General features: G+C 48.9%; 1 protein-coding gene across 1 annotated transcript in view; it reads left to right on the forward strand.

Moving 5' to 3' along the window:
* The first annotated feature begins 17,962 nt into the window (after positions 1–17,962).
* Positions 17,963–20,613, forward strand: part of trap1 (TNF receptor-associated protein 1) — a 32,693-nt gene continuing 30,042 nt past the window's right edge. The window contains exons 1-2 of the mRNA XM_038819754.1: positions 17,963–18,145; positions 19,190–19,354. Coding sequence (XP_038675682.1) covers positions 18,013–18,145; positions 19,190–19,354 — 298 coding nt within the window. The 5' untranslated portion in view covers positions 17,963–18,012. The remainder of the gene's footprint in view (positions 18,146–19,189; positions 19,355–20,613) is intronic.

The following is a 20,613-nucleotide window of genomic DNA, read 5'->3' on the forward strand; positions in this document are numbered from 1 at the left end:
TCTCCAGCCCGCGATGGGCCGAAGTTCCGCCTATCTTTTGCCAGTCCCACCGGCATAAAGGGGGGGGGCGCGGGTGGATCTGGCCCCGGGAGGTGCCCCCATGGTGACCTGGCCCGCGATCGGGGCCCACCGATCCGTGGGCGGGCCTGTGCCATGGGGGCACTCTATTGTTCCACACCGGCGGCTGTAGCAGTCCGCCATTGCCGGTGCAGAAACTAAGCCTCCTGTGCATGCGCGGGGATGACGCCAGCATGCGCTGGCGCTCCCGCGCATGTGCCAACTCGCACCGGCCAGCGGAGGCCCTTCAGTGCTGGTCGGCCTGGCACCAAGCCCCTTTCCCGCCAGCCGGCGGGGCGCAAACCACTCCGGGGTGGGCCTAGCCCCTGAAGGTGCGGAGGATTCTGCACCTTTGGGGCGGCCCGACGCCGGAGTGATTCACGCCACTCCGCCCCGCCAGGACACCCTGCCCCGCCAGGTAGGGGAGAATCCTGTCCATAGTATCCATGGATTAAAATGATAACAGCAAAAATAAAGGGGGAGGAAAGGGAATCAACAAGAAGAGCCCTTACAAGATTCACAACAGTTATTGATGATTGTGACATAAAGGGTTATTTTGATAACAATTGGGATCACTTCAGCAGCAACCTTGTTCCAACGAGCTATGGGCTAAATCTTAAGCTGTTTAGACTGAGTCCAGTGTTACCATGATGACATCTTGGTTACTGGGAAGAATGAGGAAGAACATCTGCGCCACCTAAATGCCACACTCCAGAAATTAGAAGATTATGGATTAAGAGTCCGAAAGGACACGTGTGAGTTTGTCCGATCTTCAGTTGAATATCTGTGTCATGTCTTCAAAGGCCAAGGAATTGCATAAGTCACCTTCAAAAGTCAAAGCTATTACTGAGGCACCAGGGCCTCAAAATGTCAACTAACTTTGGTCTTTCTTCGGCTTACTAAATTACTATGGAAGGTTTGTCCCTAATCTAGTGACTGCAAGTGTTTTAAACTCTACTGTCAATACAAAGAGGGGATCAATGTGGGAGAGTGTTCATGCAAGCCAAAAAGGTGCATGAGCCAAAGTGTCAGAAGCCCTGACACATTTTTGATCTAAATTTACTCCTGCACCTGCAACTGTAACTGGCATGTGATTGGGGCAGTGGTTTCCCATATAATGCCCACACGTGAAGGGAAGCCAATAGCCTTTGTGTCCAGGACTTTAAATAAAGCCAAAAGCAATTATGGGCTGATAGAGAAAGAAGCCCAAGGAATCATTTTTGGAATAAAATTGTTTTGCCAATTCCTGTATGGGGGGAAATTCACTTTATTGACGGATTTCTAGGCCTTCCATCACTCGCAGCGAGCAGAATGCAGAGATGGGCATTGCTCTTGTCAGCACACATATATACGATCAAGTATCATCAAGTCAAACCTTCATGGGAATGCAGATTAACTCCCTACTACCCTTACCAAATAGTTTGTCGATAAGTGGTTCATGTGGAAACGGTTTTTGATTTGATTTATTTATTATTGTCACATGTATTAGTATACAGTGAAAAGTATTGTTTCTTGCATGCTGTACAAACAATGCATACCGTACATAGGGAAGGAAGGAGAGACCGCAGAATATAATATTACAGTTATAGCAAGGTGTAGAGAAAAGATCAACTTAATACGAGGTACGGCGCCGAGGTCCCAGGTTCGATCCTGGCTCTGGGTCACTGTCCGTGTGGAGTTTGCACATTCTCCCCGTGTTTGCGTGGGTTTTGCCCCCACAACCCAAAGATGTGCAAAGGTAGGTGGATTGAACACGCTAAATTGCCCCTTAATTGGAAAAAAAAAATGAATTGGGTACACTAAATTTTTTTTTAAAAACTTAATACGAGGTAGGTCCATTCAAAAGTCTGATGCCAGTAGGGAAGCAGATGTTCTTGAGTCGGCTGGTACGTGACCTCAAACTTTGGTATATTTTTCCTGACGGAAGAAGGTGGAAGAGAGTATGTCCGGGGTGCGTAGGGTCCTTAATTATGCTGGCTGCCTTTCTGAGGCAGCGGGAATTATAGATAGTCAATGGATAGGAGGCTGGTTTGCGTGATGGACTGGGCTACATTCATGACCTTTTGTAGTTTCCTGCGGTCTTGGGCAGAGCAGGCTCCATACCAAACTGTGATACAACCAGAGAGAATACTTTCTATGGTGCATCTATCGAGGTTGGTGAGGGTCTGTCTCATCATTGTTTGAAATTTGACCCACTACAGTGGTGTCATCAGCAAATTTGAAAATCATGTTGGAGGGGAATTTGGCCACACAGTCATAGGTGTATAAGTAATATAGTAGGGGGCCAAGGACACAGCCTTGTGGGGCACCGGTATTGAGGATGATCATGGAGGAGGTGTTCTTGCCTATCTTGATTGATTGTGGCCTGTGGGTTAGAAAGTTCAGGATCCTGTCGCAGAGGGAGGAGCCGAGGCCAAGGCCACGGAGTTTGGAGATGAGTTTCGTAGGAATGATGGTGTTGAAGGTTGAGCTGTAGTCGATAAATAGGAGTCTGACATAGGTGTCTTTGTTATCTAGGTGTTCCAGGGTAGAGTGCAGGGCCATGGAGATGGCGTCTGCTGTAGACCTGTTGCAGCGGTAGGCGAACTCTAGTGGATCAAGGCAATCCGGGAGGCTGGAGTTGATTCGTGCAATGACTAACCTGTCAAAACACTTCATGTTGATGGATGTCAGAGCCACTGGACGAAAGTCATAAAGGCACGCTGCTTGACTTTTTTTGATGGTCGTCTTCTTGAAGTAGATAGGGACCTCTGTTTGTTGTAAAGAGAGGTTGAAGATGTCTGCGAATACCCCCGCCAGCTGATCGTGCAAGACCTGAGTGCTCGTCCGGGTACCCCATCCGGGCCAATGGCTTTCCGTGGGTTGACCTTCGAGAGAGCTGCTCTGATGTCTGCAGTGGTGATCTCAGATGCAAGTTCATCGCGGCTTCTGGGATGGAGGGCTCGCTCTTGCTGACCTCTTGCTCAAAGCGGGCATTGAATGTGTTGAGCTCATCAGGGAGGGGTGCGTTGGAGCCAGCGATTTTACATGCCTTCATCTTGTAGCCATTATGTCTTGCAGAACTTGCCATAGACGACGGGGATCTGTGTGGCTAGCCTGGGACTCGAGCTTGGTCTGGTACTGTCTTTTGGCATCTTTGATGGATTTCTTTAGATCATATCTGGCTTTCTTGTAGAGGTCTGGGTCGCCTGACTTGAACGCCTCAGACCTAGACTTCAGCAAGCAGTGGATATCCCTGTTCATCCAGGGTTTCCGGTTGGGAAACATGCGGATTTGTTTCTTTGGCACACAGTCTTCTACACACTTACTAATGAAGTCAGCTACTGTAGTGGCATACTCATTCAGGCTGGTCGCAGAGTTTTTAAATACTGACCAATCCACTGACTCTAAGCAGTCCCGTAGGAGATCATCCGATTCCTCAGACCCACTGCAAGACTTTTTTTGACGGATTCTTCTGCTTCAGTTTTTACTTATAAGCCGGGAGCAGGAGCACAGCCTTGTGGTCAGATTTGCCAAAGTGTGGGCGGGCGATAAAGTGGTAGGCATGTTTGATATTTGTGTAGCAGTGGTCCAGGATGTTTGGGCCTCTGGTGGAACAGGTGACGTGTTGGTGGTAACTAGATAGTACGCTCTTGAGCTTGGCCTGATTGAAGTCCCCAGTTACAATGAACAAGGCCTCAGGATGTTTCATTTCAAGGCTATTTGTGGTGGTGAATATTTCGTCCAGTGTGATTTTCAAGTTTGCATGAGGTGGGGTGTAAACTACCGTCAGGATAACGGAGCTGAACTCCCGCGGAAGGTAGTAGGGGCGGCATTTTAGCATCAGGTATTCTAGGTCCGGGGAGCAGAAACTCTCCAGTGTTGCTACATCTAGGCACCAGGAGGTGTTGATTAGGAGGCAGACCCCACATCCCCTTGCCTTGCCTGAGGCCGCCGTACGGTCCATTCGGTGGATTGAGAAGCCCTCTGGTTGTACGGCACATTCCGGTGAAGCAGGAGAGAGCCATGTCCCCGTGAAACAGAGCACACAGCAGACCCTCAGTTCTCTTTGAAAAGTGAGTCTGGCTTTAAATTTGTCTAGTTTGTTTTCTGGAGATTGGACATTAGCTCGGTGTAAGCTCGGCAGAGGGGCTTTGGGGCTGCGTTGTTTCACTCACCTGCAGGCCTGCACGTTTTCCATGCTTCCTGGAGTGACTGCCTCTTTTCAAGCCTGGGTGACAGTGAGAGTATGCAGTGTTAAGGGAATAGTTCTGTCCAATGAGGTTATTCACTCTGGTCAGTGTGTGGATGGAGGATTATGGCTTTTAGGTTTATCAAACCTACAGAACGTAAAGATCAATGCCCCATTAAAGTGTCTTATTTTCATTTTCTTTGAAAACATTGGTTTCTTATTGTTATGATTAGGGTGGCACAGTGGTCAGCATTGCTGCCTCACTGCGCTGAGGTCCCAGGTTCGATCCCGGCTCTGGGTCACTGTCCGTGTGCACATTCTCCCCGTGTCTGCATGGGTTTCGCCCCCACAACCCAAAGATGTGCAGGGTAGATGGATTGTCCTCGCTCAATTGCCCCTTAATTGGAAAAAATTTATTGGGTACTCTGATTTTTTTTAAAATTATTGCTATGATTGTAGCCAATTTCCTGATGTATAGTATGTCACATGATATGTGGTGACATCACCAGAGGCACTTAAAACACATACTATTTTTCCTTCTTCCTCCACCGTGATTTCCTACCAACAGTTGTGGACAGGCCCCACAACAGCGTGCGCTCCATCTCCCGCCCCACTACCCTCGTCCCCTCCACTCCCTCCCAGAACAAGGATAGAGCACCCTCGTTCTCACATTTCATCCCACCAGCCTCCGTACGCAAAGTATAATCCTCCGCCATTTTCACCTACTCCAGCGTGATGCCACCACCAAACACATCTTCCCTTCACTCCCTCTGTCAGCATTCCGCAAAGACCGTCCCTCCAAGATAATCTAGTCCTCCACCATACCCAACTCCTCTCCCATCACCCATTGCACCTTCCCATGCAATTGCAGAAGGTGTAACACCTGCCCCTTTACCTCTTCCATACAGCGTTTCACTTGCATCTCTTCCAATCTGGTCTATTGCATTCGCTGCTCCCAATGTGGTGGTCTCTATATCGAAGAGACCAACGCAGACTGGGTGATCGCTTTGCTGAGCACCTTCGGTCTGTGTGTATTCAGGACCCTGACCTTCCTGTTGCTTGCCATTTTAACGCAAGACCCTGTTCCCATGCCCACATGTCTGTCCTTGGCCTGCTGTAATGTTCCAGCGAAGTTCAACGCAAATTGGAGGAACAACATCTCATCTTCTGGTTAGGCACGCTACAGCCTTCCGGCCTGAACATCGAATTTCAACAACTTTGACTGCCTTTTACCATTTATTTCTTATCTTTCTAAAAGACTCTTGTACTGGTGTATTAATAATATCGATATATAATTGTGGTTAAATAATCACTGTTCACGGTGAGTAAAAGTTAATATTTGATAAAATTTGTCGTCCCACTGGGCGTATAAGGGGAGGGATGTCATGTATTGTAACTAATGGCCTTCTGTATAGTATGTCACGTGACATGAGGTTGACATCACCAGAGGTAGCACCACCTCTGCAATAAACTCTGACAACTGGTTAAGTAACCTATGGCAACCTGGTTATCCTTTATCTCTACTGTGAAGTAAAGGCAAAACCCCTTAAAACGTAATCATAAAAATGTTGGGGTTGGGTATTTGACTGACAATTAAGATCATCCAATGAGGTAGCAAAGTACATGTTCCATTTCCAATTGGAGGAGAATTAAGGCCAGGCAGGCACCAGAGGAACAGTGTATCAGGCAACCACTAATGTAGATGTGGGGTGAGAGGTTGAAACCATATAAAATACATCCACAGTTGGGTAAGTTGAGATGCAAAGTAAAGCTCTCCCTACAAACTGTGTGGTGGTGTAGCCATTTGAAACGCAGAACACATGCAACCAATCTGCGCACAGTCACGGTGCCTTTTAAGACACACATGTCTGTGGCCACACAGCAACTTTAAATGAATGGCTCAGTGCATGAAACAGACCCATACAACTGTTTTCCTAACAGACCAGACCCCAACTTTTTTTTTTCAGGATACTGGACTAGACCCCAACTTCATCTATTTGTAAAACTGTGAGGAAAGAATACTTCGCCCCAGGAGTGACGACTCTGACCAATAGGTACCTTTGATGTCAAAACAAATGGCAATCACAACACAGAATCTACATTATCAAAGAAATAGCTTTACAATTATCAGTTAAACAGTTCTTAAATAAAAAGAAAAATTTGACTTGCCATCTACATCTGCTGCTGATTCCAATTAAGCAACCCAATACAGTTCAAATGTTCTTACAAATAAAGTTAACAAAACAGGTTATTTGCTTAGCTGCGTAGAAATGTTTGGAGAGTTCCTTTCAAGAGTAGATCTAGTACACTTTTGTCTTGTAAGACTCAAATCCTATGGCAAATTGCTGTTCAATTTAAAATATTCTAGCAGACTGCAAAACTACAGACAGACCTGTCTCCTCCCATTAATTACAAATTTGTTTGAGAGTACCCAATTCAATTTTTCCAATTAAGGGGCAATTTAGCATGGCCAAACCACCTACCCTGCACATATTTTGGGTTGTTGGGGTGAAACCCACGCAAACACTGGGAGAATGTGCCAACTCCACATGGACAGTGACCCAGAGCTGAAATTGAACCTGGGACCTCGGCGCCATGAGGCAGCAGTGCTCACCACTGTGCCACCATGCTGTCCTGTCTCCTCCATTAATTGCATCATCTGTATCCCACTATGTTCCATGATCTGCTTAGCTAAATACAATCCCTCATAAATTATCAACACTCCAGGGAACCAACCAAAATATAAACCATGTTCCATTAGCCCTTTATCTGTAACCAGTAATTGGTTGGAATGAATGATTACGCTTCTTTTATGACTTCTTAATTACAGCTTTAGTAGACACACTGCCTGTATTTCAAACCAGAGTTTTTTAATAACATTACTGCCACAAATATATTAACATTTCTACATTCATTACAGAATTAAAAATTAGAACATGGGCAGCACGGTGGCACAGTGGTTAGCACTGCTGCCTCATAGGCCAGGGGCCTGCATTGAATCCCAATCTTGGGTCATTCTGTGGAGTTTTAACGTTATCCCCTTGTCTGCGTGGGTTTCCTCTGGGTGCTCCGGTTTCTTCCCACAGTCTCAAAGATGTACATGTTAGATGGATTGGCCATGCTAAATTGTCCCTTAGTGACCAAAAGGTTAGGTGGGGTTACTGGGATGGGGTGGGAGCGTAGGCCATGATAGGGTGCTCTTTCAGAGGGTCAGTGCAGACTTGATGGGCTAAACTGCTTCCTTCTGCACTTTGGTGATTCTATGATTCTAACATTACACTGTCCTATCATACACTCCTCGGGCACTTACAACATGGGTTAGACATGTAGTAAAGTATCCTCTAGTCTACACTGACTGATCAAACACTCCCATGGCAAGTAATAATAATAATCACTTATTGTCACAAATAGGCTTCAATGAAGTTACTGTGGAAAAACCCCTAGTCACCACATTCCGGTGCCTGTTCGGAGAGGCTGATATGGGAATTGAACCCGTGCTGCTGGCCTTGTTCTGCATTACAAGTCAGCTGCTTAGCCCACTGTGCTAAACCGGCTCCTCAGTATAATCACAGGTTAGATACAGAATAAAGTAATCTCGTATTACGTTGAACTTTTCTCTACACCTTGCAATAACTGTAACAGTCTCTTCTTCCCTATGTACGGTATGCATTGTTTTTTTTAAAATAATTTTTATTGAAAAATTTTGATTTTATACAACATTGACGCACCTTAGTAAAATACCGAAAATAACAATAATATTAACAATCATATACATTCGCCCCATCCCCATGAACAACCCAGCATTTTAACAACAACGCAAATTAACACACTATAAAGTTACAGAATAAACACGACAATAATGCAACCCCCCCCCCCCCCCGCCCACCCCCGGGTTGCTGCTGCTATTGACCCAGTTACCTATCTCTGAGCCAGGAAGTCCAGAAAAGGCTGCCATCGTTTATAGAACCCTTGTATTGATCCTCTCAGGGCAAATTTGATCTTTTCCAATTTTATAAATCCCGCCATGTCACTGATCCAGGTCTCCACGCTTGGGGGCCTTGCATCCTTCCATTGTAACAGAGTCCTTCGACGGGCTACTAGGGACGCAAAGGCCAGGACACCGGCCTCTTTCGCCTCCTGCACTCCCGGCTCTACCGCAACTCCAAAAATCGCGAGTCCCCACCCTGGTTTGACCCTGGATCCAACCACCCTTGACACCGTCCCCGCCACCCCCTTCCAGAATTCTTCCAGTGCTGGGCATGCCCAGAACATATGGGTGTGGTTCGCTGGACTCCCCGAACATCTGGTGCACCTGTCCTCACCCCCAAAGAACCTACTCATCCTAGTCCCGGACATGTGGGCCCGGTGCAGCACCTTAAATTGGATGAGACTAAGCCTCGCACATGAGGAGGAAGAGTTGACTCTCTCCAAGGCCTCCGCCCAAGTCCCGTCCTCTATCTGCTCCCCGAGTTCCTCCTCCCATTTAGCCTTCAGCTCCTCCACTGACGACTCCTCCACCTCCTGCATTACCTTATAGATGTCAGACACCTTCCCCTCTCCGACCCACACCCCCGAAAGCACTCTGTCCATCGTCCCCTGCGAGGGCAGCAAAGGGAATCCCTCTACCTGTCGCCTAGCAAACGCCTTTACCTGCAAGTATCTGAACATGTTCCCTTGGAGAAGGCCAAATTTATCTTCCAGTTCCCCCAGGCCCGCAAACCTCCCGCCAATAAACAGGTCCCCCCATTTGCTGATGCCCGCCCTTTGCCACCCCCTGAATCCCCCATCTGTGTTCCCCAGGATGAACCGATGGTTGCCACCCAGTGGAGCCTCCATCGAGCCCCCTGTTTCCCCCCGATGCCGTCTCCACTGTCCCCAGATTCTTAGGGTCGCCGCCACCACTGGGCTCGTGGTAAACCTCTTAGGGGAAAGCAGCAACGGTGCTGTTACCATGGCACCCAGGCTCGTACCTCTACATGACACCATCTCCATTCTTTTCCACGCCGCCCCTCCCCCCTCCATCACCCACGGTATGCATTGTTTGTATAGCATGCAAGAAACAATACTTTTCACTGTATACTAATACATGTGACAATAATAAATCAAATCAAAATCTTTTTTTTGGTAAAATATTTTATTAACGCATTTGTGATTTTATAACAGTAACAGTAAACCATATACAAACTATAACCATAGTGCAAAGATCTCCTACCTCCCTCACAGGTGCCACTTTCCTAGAACAGTCATCTAGTAAATCGCCCCCCCCCCCTTGCTGACAGTTTATTTTAAAGAAGTCGACAAACGGCTGAAACCTCCGGACAAACCCGAGCATTGACCCTCTTAGGGCGAACTTGATTTTCTCAAGACTGAGAAAGCCAGCCATGTTGTACACGTGTTGACCCTGTTTAACGCATTCACCCAGAGACCTGCCTCTATCTCTCCCCCTAACTCCTCCCATTTGATCTTTAGCTCCTCTGTCTGCATTTGAGTTCTTAATAGATATCTGAGACCGTCCCTCTCCCACCCATATTCCCGAAATGACCCAATCTTGTATCCCCCGTGGCAGTGGGAGCGCGAAGGTTGGAACCTGCCTTCGCAAGAAGTCCCGAATCTGCAGATATCTAAACCCATTCCCTTCCGTCAACTCAAACTTCTCCTCTAACTCCCTCAAACCGGGGAAGCTCCCATCTATAAACAAATCTCCCATCCTCCCGATCCCTGCTCTCTGCCATCCCCGAAACCCTCCATCCAGTCTCCCTGGGGCAAACCGTGGTTGCTACAGATTGGAGCCCAAACCAATGCTGCCTCCGCTCTCACATGTTTCCTCCACTGCCCCCAGACTCTCAGGACCAGCACTACCACCGGGCTTTGGGCTTGTGGAGTACCGGGCTGGCGAGAATGGCAGAGGTGCCGTGGTCAATGCCCCTTAACTCTTAATGCTGCCTCTACTCGCTCCCACACCAACCCTTCCCCCACAACCCACTTGCTAATCATGGCTATATTTACCGTCCGGTAATAGTTGATAAAGTTCGGCAGCGCCAACCCACCCTCCCTCCGGCCACGCTCCAGCATCACTACCTTCACTCGTAGGGTTTTACCCGCCCAAACAAAACCGGAGATCACCTTATTTACCCGCTTGTAAAAGGCCTTTGGGATAAAGATGGGGAGGCACTGAAAAACAAACAGGAATCTCGGGAGGACAGTCATTTTCAATCCCCGTACCTTCCCCACCAGTAATAACGGGAGCATATCCCACCTTCGGAAGTCCTCTTTCATTTGTTCCACTAACCGGGTCAAGTTTAGTTTATGTAACAGTCCCCAGTCTCATGCCACCTGGATCCCTAGATAACGGAAACTACCTCCCAACACTCTGAACGGCAGCTCTCCCAGTCTCCTCTCCTGCCCCCTTGCCTGGGTGGCAAACATCTTGCTTTTCCCCATGTTCAATTTGTACCCCGAAACACAGCCAAATTCCCCTAAAATCCTCATCATCTCTCCCAACCCCCTAACAGGTGGAAAACATACAGGAGCAGGTCGTCGGCGTATAGCGAAACCCTGTGTTCCACCCCACCCTGGACCAGCCCCTGGAAGCTCTTAACACCATAGCCAGTGGCTCAATGGCCAGAGCGAACAGCAACGGAGAGAGGGGGCATCCCTGCCTAGTCCCTCGGTGCTGTCGAAAATAGCCCGACGTCAGCCGGTTCATTCGGACATTCGCCTCTGGTGCCTGGCACAGCAGCCTGACCCAGTCGCTGAAACCCCAAACCACCCCAACACCTCCCACAGATAGTTCCATTCCATTCCAAGGCCTGCTCTGCGTCCATTGCAACCACTACCTCCACCTCGTTTCCCTCTGGGGGCATCATGATTACATTCAAGAGCCTTCTAACGTTGGCCGTTAGCTGCCTACCCTTAATAAACCCCGTCTGGTCTTCCCCTATCACCCTGGGACACAGTCTTCTATCCTTGAGGACAAGATTTCAGCTAACAGTTTGGCATCAACATTCAACAGGGAAATCGGCCTGTAAGACCCGCATAGCTCAGGGTCCTTTTCCCACTTCAGGATCAGTGAGATCGAGGCCTGTGACATTGTCTGGGGACGAACACCGAGCTCTCTTGCCTCATTAAACGTCTTCACCAACAGCATCTCGGAGAACTTTTTATAAAACTCCACTGGGTAACCATCTGGTCCCAGGGCCTTGCCTGACTGCATGGCCTCCAGTCCATCTGCTATTTCAATCCCTATCGGGGCTCCCAGCCCTTCTACCAACCCTTCGTCCCCCTTTGGGAACTCCAGCTCTCACAGAAATTGCCTCATTCCTTCCACTCCTGCTGGAGGGTTCCAACTCGTATAGCCTGCTGTAAAACTCCTGTCTACCTGAAGTATTTTCCCGACCAACCTATCCGCGTCTGCCCTCGCTTCCTTCTCCCTATGGGCCTGAATCGAAATCAGCTCCCCTCTGACCACTGCCTTCAGTGCGTCCCAAACCATTGATGCTGAGACCTCTCCCATATCGTTAATCTCCAGGTAGTTCTGGATGGATTCTCTGACCCGCCTGCACACCCCCTCATCCACTAAATCCCACATCCAATCTCCATTGCAGTCGCTGACCACCCTCCTTGCTCACCTGTAGGTCCACCCAATGTGGGGCATGGTCCGACACAGCAATCGCCGAATACTCTGTGTCAACCACTCCCGCCAGTAAAGTCCTATTCAAAATAAAAAAGTCGATCTGGGAGTATGTACATGTGAGAATAAGGAGACCTCCTTCGCTCTTGGCTGTTCATACCTCCATGGGTCTGCCCCACCCATCTGCTCCATGAACCTCTTTAGTTCTTTAGCCATTGCCAGCACCCTGCCTGTCCTCGAACTCAACCGGTCCAACCTTGGGTCAATGACCGTATTGAAATGGTCCCCCCCCCCCCCCCCCCCCCCCCCCCTCCCCCCCCATGATCAGCTTGTGTGAATCCAGATCCGGGATCTTCCCTAACATCCGTCTAACAAACTCCACATCAACCATCCCCCTTCGTAGGCCAGCCTCCAGCTTGTGCTCCACGCTCCCTCCGCCCTGCCTTCAGATAGCTGTCCCCGACCACCCATTTATCTCCAAGCAATCGCCCCTCCCCTGTCAGCAGAGCAATTTCCCCCCACCTCTCCCGTTAAAGGCACAATTCATGCAACCCCCTTCAACAAACAAAACACCTGCTCACCTCCCACTGCGCTTCCGTGTGCCAACCCGTCCAGCTGGCTTGGTGACTCTTCCCCCCCCCCCCCCCCCCCCCCGCCTCCCCATGGCGCCAGACACTTTACTTCCTATCGTTCCTCCCCCCACTTGGACATACCTGTTTGAAAGACACATTTCCACCTTGTCTTGCAGCCTTTTCTGTTGCTCTTTCATCAGCCCCACCTGCACCGCCAGCGCAGTTAGGTGTTCCTCATGCTCAGCTACCATTTCCTTCACCTTCTGGACCGCCCGATCTTGGGCTTCCAGTCTCTGCTCCACCCGAGTGACCGACTCCTTGATCGGGTCCAGGCATTCCTTTTTTTTTGCTTGGCAAAACCCTCCCGAATAAAATCCACCAGCTGGTCTGGTGTCCAATGGGCAACCGAGCCAGAACTCTGCAGATCCGCCATGCTTTCCTTTGCTGCAGATCCGCCATGCTTTCCTTTGCTGCAGATCCACCATGCTTTCCTTTGCTGCAGATCCGCCATGCTTTCCTTTGCTGCAGATCCGCCATGCTTTCCTTTGCTGCAGATCCGCCATGCTTTCCTTTGCTGCAGAATCTGCACATGTCGGCTCGGTTCGGTTCTTCCTTCCCTTACGTCCACTTCTTACAGTGTCTCCATATACTGCGTGGGATTCCTCCTCATACACTCCTCATACACTGGCCCCTCAACAAAATTCTGGAAAATGTCCGGGGGAAAAGGTCCAAAAAGTCCGTCATGAGCGGGAGCCACGAAATGTGCGACCTACTCCCTCATGGCCGCCACCGGAAGTCTAAAAGCCATAATCTTCAATGTATGAAGTCACAAGACCAGCAGATCATCTGCAAAGGGGCCAGATAATTGTTTTTTTCTCTGGAGCAAACGACCGCAGAACTGTGTGGCTCAGATGATAAAGCTGTTAATGGATTGATATGAAAATGATTTCAGGCCTCTGTGCAAGATCATTCAGTACAATTGAATCACTGAGAATGCAGGAGAGTGGGGTGAGGCTAACGTGTTGACCTGTGCTCTAAAACTTTAAACTCTGTCTTGCTCACAAACAATTGAACCCAAGCTAGCCTCCAGCTGGATTTGGTGTGCACTAACCTTTTGAGTGAGCTGCAGTTTATGGAGGGCTGAAGATAAGGAAGCCAGCCAGGAGTGTCGCATTGTCAGAGACCTGTCTCTCAGATGGGACATTGAACTGAAGCCCCATCTGCCCTCCGGTGATGAATTATCCCCTGATAATATGAATCTGTTACAGACAGTATTCCTCTCAAACGAGATCAACAAAAATAGATGACCCATTTGTTCAAGTCAATGTTTTTTGGGGGGTTCTTGCCGGTGGCAAATCTCACTTTTTAATGTCTGGGGGATAAAAGAGCGGGAGGAGAGCGGTGGAGATACAGGGTGAAAGAGCACGAGGAGACCGGCAGAGATATAGTGTGAGAGAACGTGAGGAAAGCGGTGCAGACACGATGACAGAGCAGTGGAGACACGGGGTGACAGAGCGGTGGAGATTTTTGATATTTGGTGTATTTATTGTCACATGTACCGAAGTACAGTTAAAAATATTTTTCTGTGGCCAAGGAAATGTACACAGTACGTACACAGACAACAGAAAAAAGTAGTAAGTAGTTACAGTGAATGCAAAAAAGTACACAGTATGGAACAAGGGCAAAATAAAGCAAATATGACGTAAGCAAAAGCAGCATAGAGCATCGTGATTAGTGTATTTCAGGAACAGATCAGTCTGAGGGAGAGTCGTTGAGTCTCATAGCTGTGGGGAAGAAGCTGTTCCTAAGTCTTGATGTGCAGATCTTCAGACTTCTGTATCTTCTGCCTGATGGAAGGGTCTGGAAGAGGGCAAAGCCTGGGTGTGAGGGGTCTCTGACAACGTTGTCCGCCTTCTTGAGGCAGCGGGAGGTGTGTACAGAATCAATGTGCGGGTGGCAGGCTTGTGTGATGCGTTGGGCTGAGTTCACCACACTCTGCAGTTTCTTGTGATCGTGGGGCGAGCAGATGCCATGCCAGGCTGTGATGCAGCCGGATAGGATGCTCTCTATGGCACATCTGTAGAAGTTTGTGAAAGTCGATGCAGACATGCCGAATTTCTTTAGCTTCCGTAGGAAGTCGAGACGTTGTTGGGCTTTCTTGACTGTTGCATCATCGTGGGTGGAGCAGGACAGACTGTTGGTGATGGTGACCCCCAGGAACCTAAAGCTATCAAATATCTCCACTTCGGAGCCATTGATGTGGGGGTGTTACAATATTTACTCGCTATAAATATGGCAGTTAATAAGGTTGCCCTTCCTTTATCTAGATATCGATATTATATTGCTTTCAGAGTCGCCAGGTATCAAATGATACCACCACAAGGTTCAACCGGATATCGATCAAAGACCCAACAACCAGTTAGTTAGTTCAAGTTCAATAATACTTTATTTACACACAAGATTAACTTATAGATGCAACATAAACACTATGAGCTAAATTACACCTAACACTATGACAACCTGTACGTAACTTCAAGGAACCCGGCTTAGGTCAGAGGAACAGTGGCCTTTGTTCGAATCTGGATCTGCTGGATCTGGAGAAGTAATTGCGGTTCAGCTGGGCTCATCCATCTGGTAGCGAGCGTTGAACCTGGACTTGCTTCTGGTCGTGGTGCTGCAGTTGGAGATAGATGTTGCCGGAGCGGCAGGTCCAAAAGAGATTGAACACATGGCAGTGTCTCTCTTTATCCTTGAGGGATTTCACGCTCTTTTGGGCAGTCTTTAGGTTTGGACCCAATTAATTGGGCAGTTCTCGATCCGTGCTTTCGATCTGGGCCAATAAAGGAGCAAGTGCCTTGATGGCTGGGCATGTCCTAAGCGATCATTGACCTTGCTGTTCATGCTTCCTTACTCAGGGGAGTGGCACCGATGTGTCTGGAATCGTCTCGGATAACTGAGTATCGGTCCTTTGCCTTACAGAGATTGGCCATTAAAATGCTAATTGGTTGTGGGGTTCGATACCGTCTGGATTCTTTGCTCACAAATATACATTCAGGCTCTGTACCTGCCTGAATCTTACATTGGCCATATTTCCCTTTAGGCTTTGCGAACGTCCATGTTGCTTGTTTTAAGTGGCCATCCCAGGTGGCTACAGGGAGGGGGGTCGTGCTACGCTTCCTGAAGTCGATAATCAGTTCCTTGGTTTTGCTGACATTGAGAGAGAGGTTATTTTCAGTACACCATGCAACCAAGTGATCTGTAGTCTGACTTGTCGTTTGAGATACGACCCACCACAGTCGCATCATCCGCAAATTTATAGATAGAATTGGAGTCAAATCTTGCCACATAGTCGTGTGTGTATAGGAAGTACAGTAGAGGATTGAGCACACAACCTTGCGGGACCCCAGTGTTGAGGACTATTGGGGAGGAGGTGCTGTTGCATATCCTGACAGATTGTTCGTGATGAAGTCAAGGATCCAGCTGCACAGGAAAGGGCCAAGTCCAAGAGGGGATCTGATTGAGGTATATAAAATACTATAAGGGATCGATAGAGTGAACATAGAACAAATGTTCCCCCTTGTAGGGTAATCTAGAATGAGAGGTCACAGATTAAGCTTCAGAGGCGTTGATTTAGAACTGAGGTGAGGAGGAACTACTCGCAGAGGCTGGTGAATTTGTGGAACTCGCTGCCCCATAGTGTGGTGGAGTTTGAGTCATTAAATAGTTCCAAGAAGGAGATAGATATATTTCTGGTTTGAAAAGGGTTAAAGGGATATGAGACCAGGAAGAGATCAGCCATGATCTGATTGAATGGCGGAGCAGGCTCAAAGGGCTGAATTGTCTACTTCTCCTAATTCCTATGGTAATATGTTCTGCAGAGCCTAGACAGCTAATTAACAATGCTTATGATACCTTGTGTTCTAGATCCTGTGTTAGTACTTTGGAAAGAGACTTAGCAACTAATATTGATGAGGAGACATGGGGTAGTGTACGGGATTATGCCATTAAAATTGTTGTATGCATTGACATGAAGGGGGCTCAATTCCAGATACTGCACCACTTGCATATCACACTGTGTTTGAGACACAGATTTGATCCTGCTACATCCCCGATGTGCCTGGTAGTCGAAGGTGATTGTATCCACTGTGTATGGACTTGTGCCAAGATTCAATTCTACTGGTCTGGTGTAGTTGAGATAAGAGGATATTTGATAGAGCCTTAATATTTGTTCCTTTGTTCCTAATTTTGGGTCTTCCATATTGGAGAATTATTGATAATGAAAAAAGGTGATAACATCCTAACTTCAGCAGCTCGTAAAAATATCCTCTGCTCCCGTGTCAGTGACAAGGGAGTGGCACTTGGTTAGGACTGCTACCTCACAGTGCCAGAGACCCAGGTTCATAGAATCACAGAATCCCTACAGAAGGAGGGCATTTGGGTCATCAGGTCTGCACCAACCCTTTGAAAGACCACCCTACCTAGGCCCAATCTCCTGTCCTAATCCTGCAACCCCAGTCTAAGGGACTTTAGCATGGCCAATCCACCTAACCTGCATGTTTGGACTGTGGGAGGAAACCGGCGCACCCGGAGGAAATCCACGCAGATACGGGGAGAATGTGCAAACTCCACCCAGTCACCTGAGGTCGTAATCAAATCTGGTCCCTGGTGCTGTGAGCCAGGGACCTGGGCTTTGGGTCATTGTTTGTGTGGAGTTTGCACATTCTCCCCGTGTCTGCGTGGGTTTCCTCCCACCGTCCGAACATCTGTGGGTTAGGTGGATTGGCCATGATAAATTGCCCTTTAGTGACCACGGATGTGCACGTTAGGGTTACGGGATAGGGCGGGGTGACGGCGAGTGGACATAGACAGCTTATTCATTCAAAGGGCCAGTGCAGACATGATTTGCCAAATGGCCTCCTGCACTGCAGGGATTCTATCTTTCAATTTAAAATTGATGCATTCTGCAAAATGAGGTATCTCCTATGTTAAATTTATAGGCTTCGCGTTTCTGACCTGTTCCTGCAAGGTTTCCCATGAGCCCTATTGCCAGCCACAATCTCGCTATGTATAAATATGTGCAGCTTGATATATCCAATCTTGTTTACATGGCCTTGTTCTTTCTCCCCCATTTTCTGATTGATCCAGTGTTAAAATTGGAGGCACTAGTTCTTAAGGACAGCTGATCTGAATGTATCCAATATTGCTTCTTATTTGTTCTGTACTGTACCAGTTGTGCTTTGAAAATTTTGTTGCGATACTTGTTTAAAAAAATGTAAAATCATTTATTAAAAAAAGAGGATCTGTAGCTGAGTGAACTTTTAGGATTTACTGTGAGCAGCAAACAGTTCATCTCAGAGACACAGTTTGTCATTCATTTAGGGGAATTGAAGAAATATTTTCGAAAATAACTCTCTGATCCGATTAAGTTAAAATGTCTTCTCCGTGAGAATGAGGGAGATGATCAGTTCTGTTTTTCTCTTTCTGGTTTCCACTTGCAATCAGGCGCTCAGCGGGGCAGCCGGGCCGCGCTCCAGCCCAGGGAGGACCCCCACGGCCGCTCTGACGTCACAGGCGCGACTGTCATGGCGCTGGTCGGCGGAACTCGCGGCTTCTCCGCCCTTCAGGCCCTGTCTCGAGCCCGGGCCGCCTGCTCGCTTCGGGCCTGGGGCCCAGCTCGGGCCAGCAGTCGGGAGCTGGGGAACAGCACGGCGTCAGGTGAGAGGACAGGGGGGAAGGTGAGAGGGCAGGGGGGGGGGAGGTGAGAGGGCAAGGGCGGGGGGGGAGGTGAGAGGGCAAGGGCGGGGGGGGAGGTGAGAGGGCAAGGGGGGGGGGGAGGAGGTGAGAGGGCAAGGGGGGGGGAGGAGGTGAGAGGGCAAGGGGGGGGAGGAGGTGAGAGGGCAAGGGGGGGGGAGGTGAGAGGGCAAGGGGGGGGGAAGGTGAGTGGGCAAGGGGGGGGAAGGTGAGAGGGCAAGGGGGGGGAAGGTGAGAGGGCAAGGGGGGAGGTGAGAGGGCAAGGGGGGGGAGGTGAGAGGGCAAGGGGGGGGAGGTGAGAGGGCAAGGGGGGGGAAGGTGAGTGGGCAAGGGGGGGGAAGGTGAGAGGGCAAGGGGGGGGAAGGTGAGAGGGCAGGGGGGGAAGGTGAGAGGGCGGGGGGGGGGGGAAGGTGAGAGGGCGGGGGGGGGAAGGTGAGAGGGCGGGGGGGGAAGGTGAGAGGGCGGGGAGGGGGGAAGGTGAGGGGGCAGGGGGGAAGGTGAGGTCAGGGGGTAGGTGAGAGAGCAGAGCAGAGCAGGGCATTGAGAGGGGACTGGAGGGAAGGTGGGAGGGCAGGAATATGGAGCGAGAAATGGGCATTGATAACTTCAGCCGGGCTCTGTGTCGCTGTATCAATTGTACGAGAGGTGATTGAGCTGACCAGCAAGGCAGCATTACTTAATCATGAACATTGCAGACTGCAGCCTTGATTGAGGAGCTGAGCGAGCAGACTGAGTGAGTGGAGGAGAAATCCCAGTTAGAATGTGTTCCCAATGTAACAGAGGAATCCCAGTTAGAATGTGTTCCCAATGTAACAGAGGAATCCCAGTTAGAATGTGTTCCCAATGTAACAGAGGAATCCCAGTTAGAATGTGTTCCCAATGTAACAGAGGAATCCCAGTTAGAATGTGTTCCCAATGTAACAGAGGAATGTGATGGAGGTCTCTCCATAAGCAGAACTTCTCTTTTTTTTTTTTTTGCTGACGTCTTCTTGCTGGTCATCTTTACAGAGAGAGAAGCTTCCAGGCTCCGGTGTTCCATCTTTTTGAATCACCATTGGGCCCGTATTGCCACCACGAGTTCTTTCTCCTGCCACTCTTACAGCACACAGACGGCACAGAGTCAGGAGGAAGAGTCGTTACATAACATCATCACTGACTCTGAGAATGTAGAAGGTAGGTGGAGCCAACATCATCTAGGAGTTACAAGGAGTATCAGCTTGCCTTCTGTGGCTTATACGACAGGAAGGGGGCAGTTGGCCCATTGTATGTGTGCTGGTGCTTTTGTTCAGCTACCCAATCAGCTACACTCCACTTCTGTCTCCATAACCCCAAAAACCTTTAATTTCAAGTATTTATCCAAGTAATTCAATTTCATTGGTTCATCAGTGACCTTCCTTCAATCATAAGGTCGAAAGTAGGGATGTTCCCTGATGTTTGCAGACTGCACAATGTTCCCCATTTGTTGAAGCAATGTACGCCAATAGCAGCAAGACCTGGACAACATTCTGGTTTGATTTGATAACAGGCAAGTAACATTCATGCTGCACAAATGCCAGCCAATGACGACCTCCAACGAGAATCTGAGCATCACCCTTTGATGTTCTATGGCAGTGCCATCATTGAATCCCCCACTATCAACATCCTCAGGGTTCCCATTGACCAGAAACTGAACTAGACTAACCATATAAATACTGTGTATGTAAGAATAGGTCAGAGGCTGAGAATTTTGGGGCAAATAACTCGCCTCCTGACTCCACAAAGCCTGTCCACAATCTACAAGGCACAGGTGAGGAGTGCAATGCAATACTATCCATTTGCCTGGGTCAGTGCGGCTTGAACAGTGTTCAAGCAGGTCGGCACCATCCAGGAAAAAGCAGCCTGATTGATTGGCACCCCATCCATCACCTTCAGCATTCACTCCCTCCACCACTGACACACTGGCAGGAGCGTGTACCATATACAAAAGGCACTGCAGCAACACCCCAAGGTTCCTTCAACGTCACCCCAAGGTTACTTCAACGTCACCCCAAGGTTCCTTCAACGTCACCCCAAGGTTACTTCAACGTCACCCCATGGTTCCTTCAACGTCACCCCAAGGTTACTTCAACGTCACCCCAAGGTTACTTCAACGTCACCCCAAGGTTACTTCAACGTCACCCCAAGGTTACTTCAACGTCACCCCAAGGTTCCTTCAACGTCACCCCAAGGTTCCTTCAACATCACCTTCCAAACCCACAGCTTCTACCACCTAGAAGGACAAGGGCAGCAGACCCACCACCTGCAAGTTCCCCTCCAAGCCACACACCATCCTGACTTGGAAATATATCGCCGTTCCTTCTCTGTTGCTGGGTTAAAATCCTGAAACTTAATCCTTTGGGGCACAGTGGGTTACCTAAACCACCTTCAGGCCAATTAGGGATGGGCTGGTTTTG

This window comes from Scyliorhinus canicula, chromosome 15 (genome assembly GCF_902713615.1).
Source record: "Scyliorhinus canicula chromosome 15, sScyCan1.1, whole genome shotgun sequence".
Taxonomy (NCBI): Eukaryota; Metazoa; Chordata; class Chondrichthyes; order Carcharhiniformes; family Scyliorhinidae; genus Scyliorhinus; species Scyliorhinus canicula.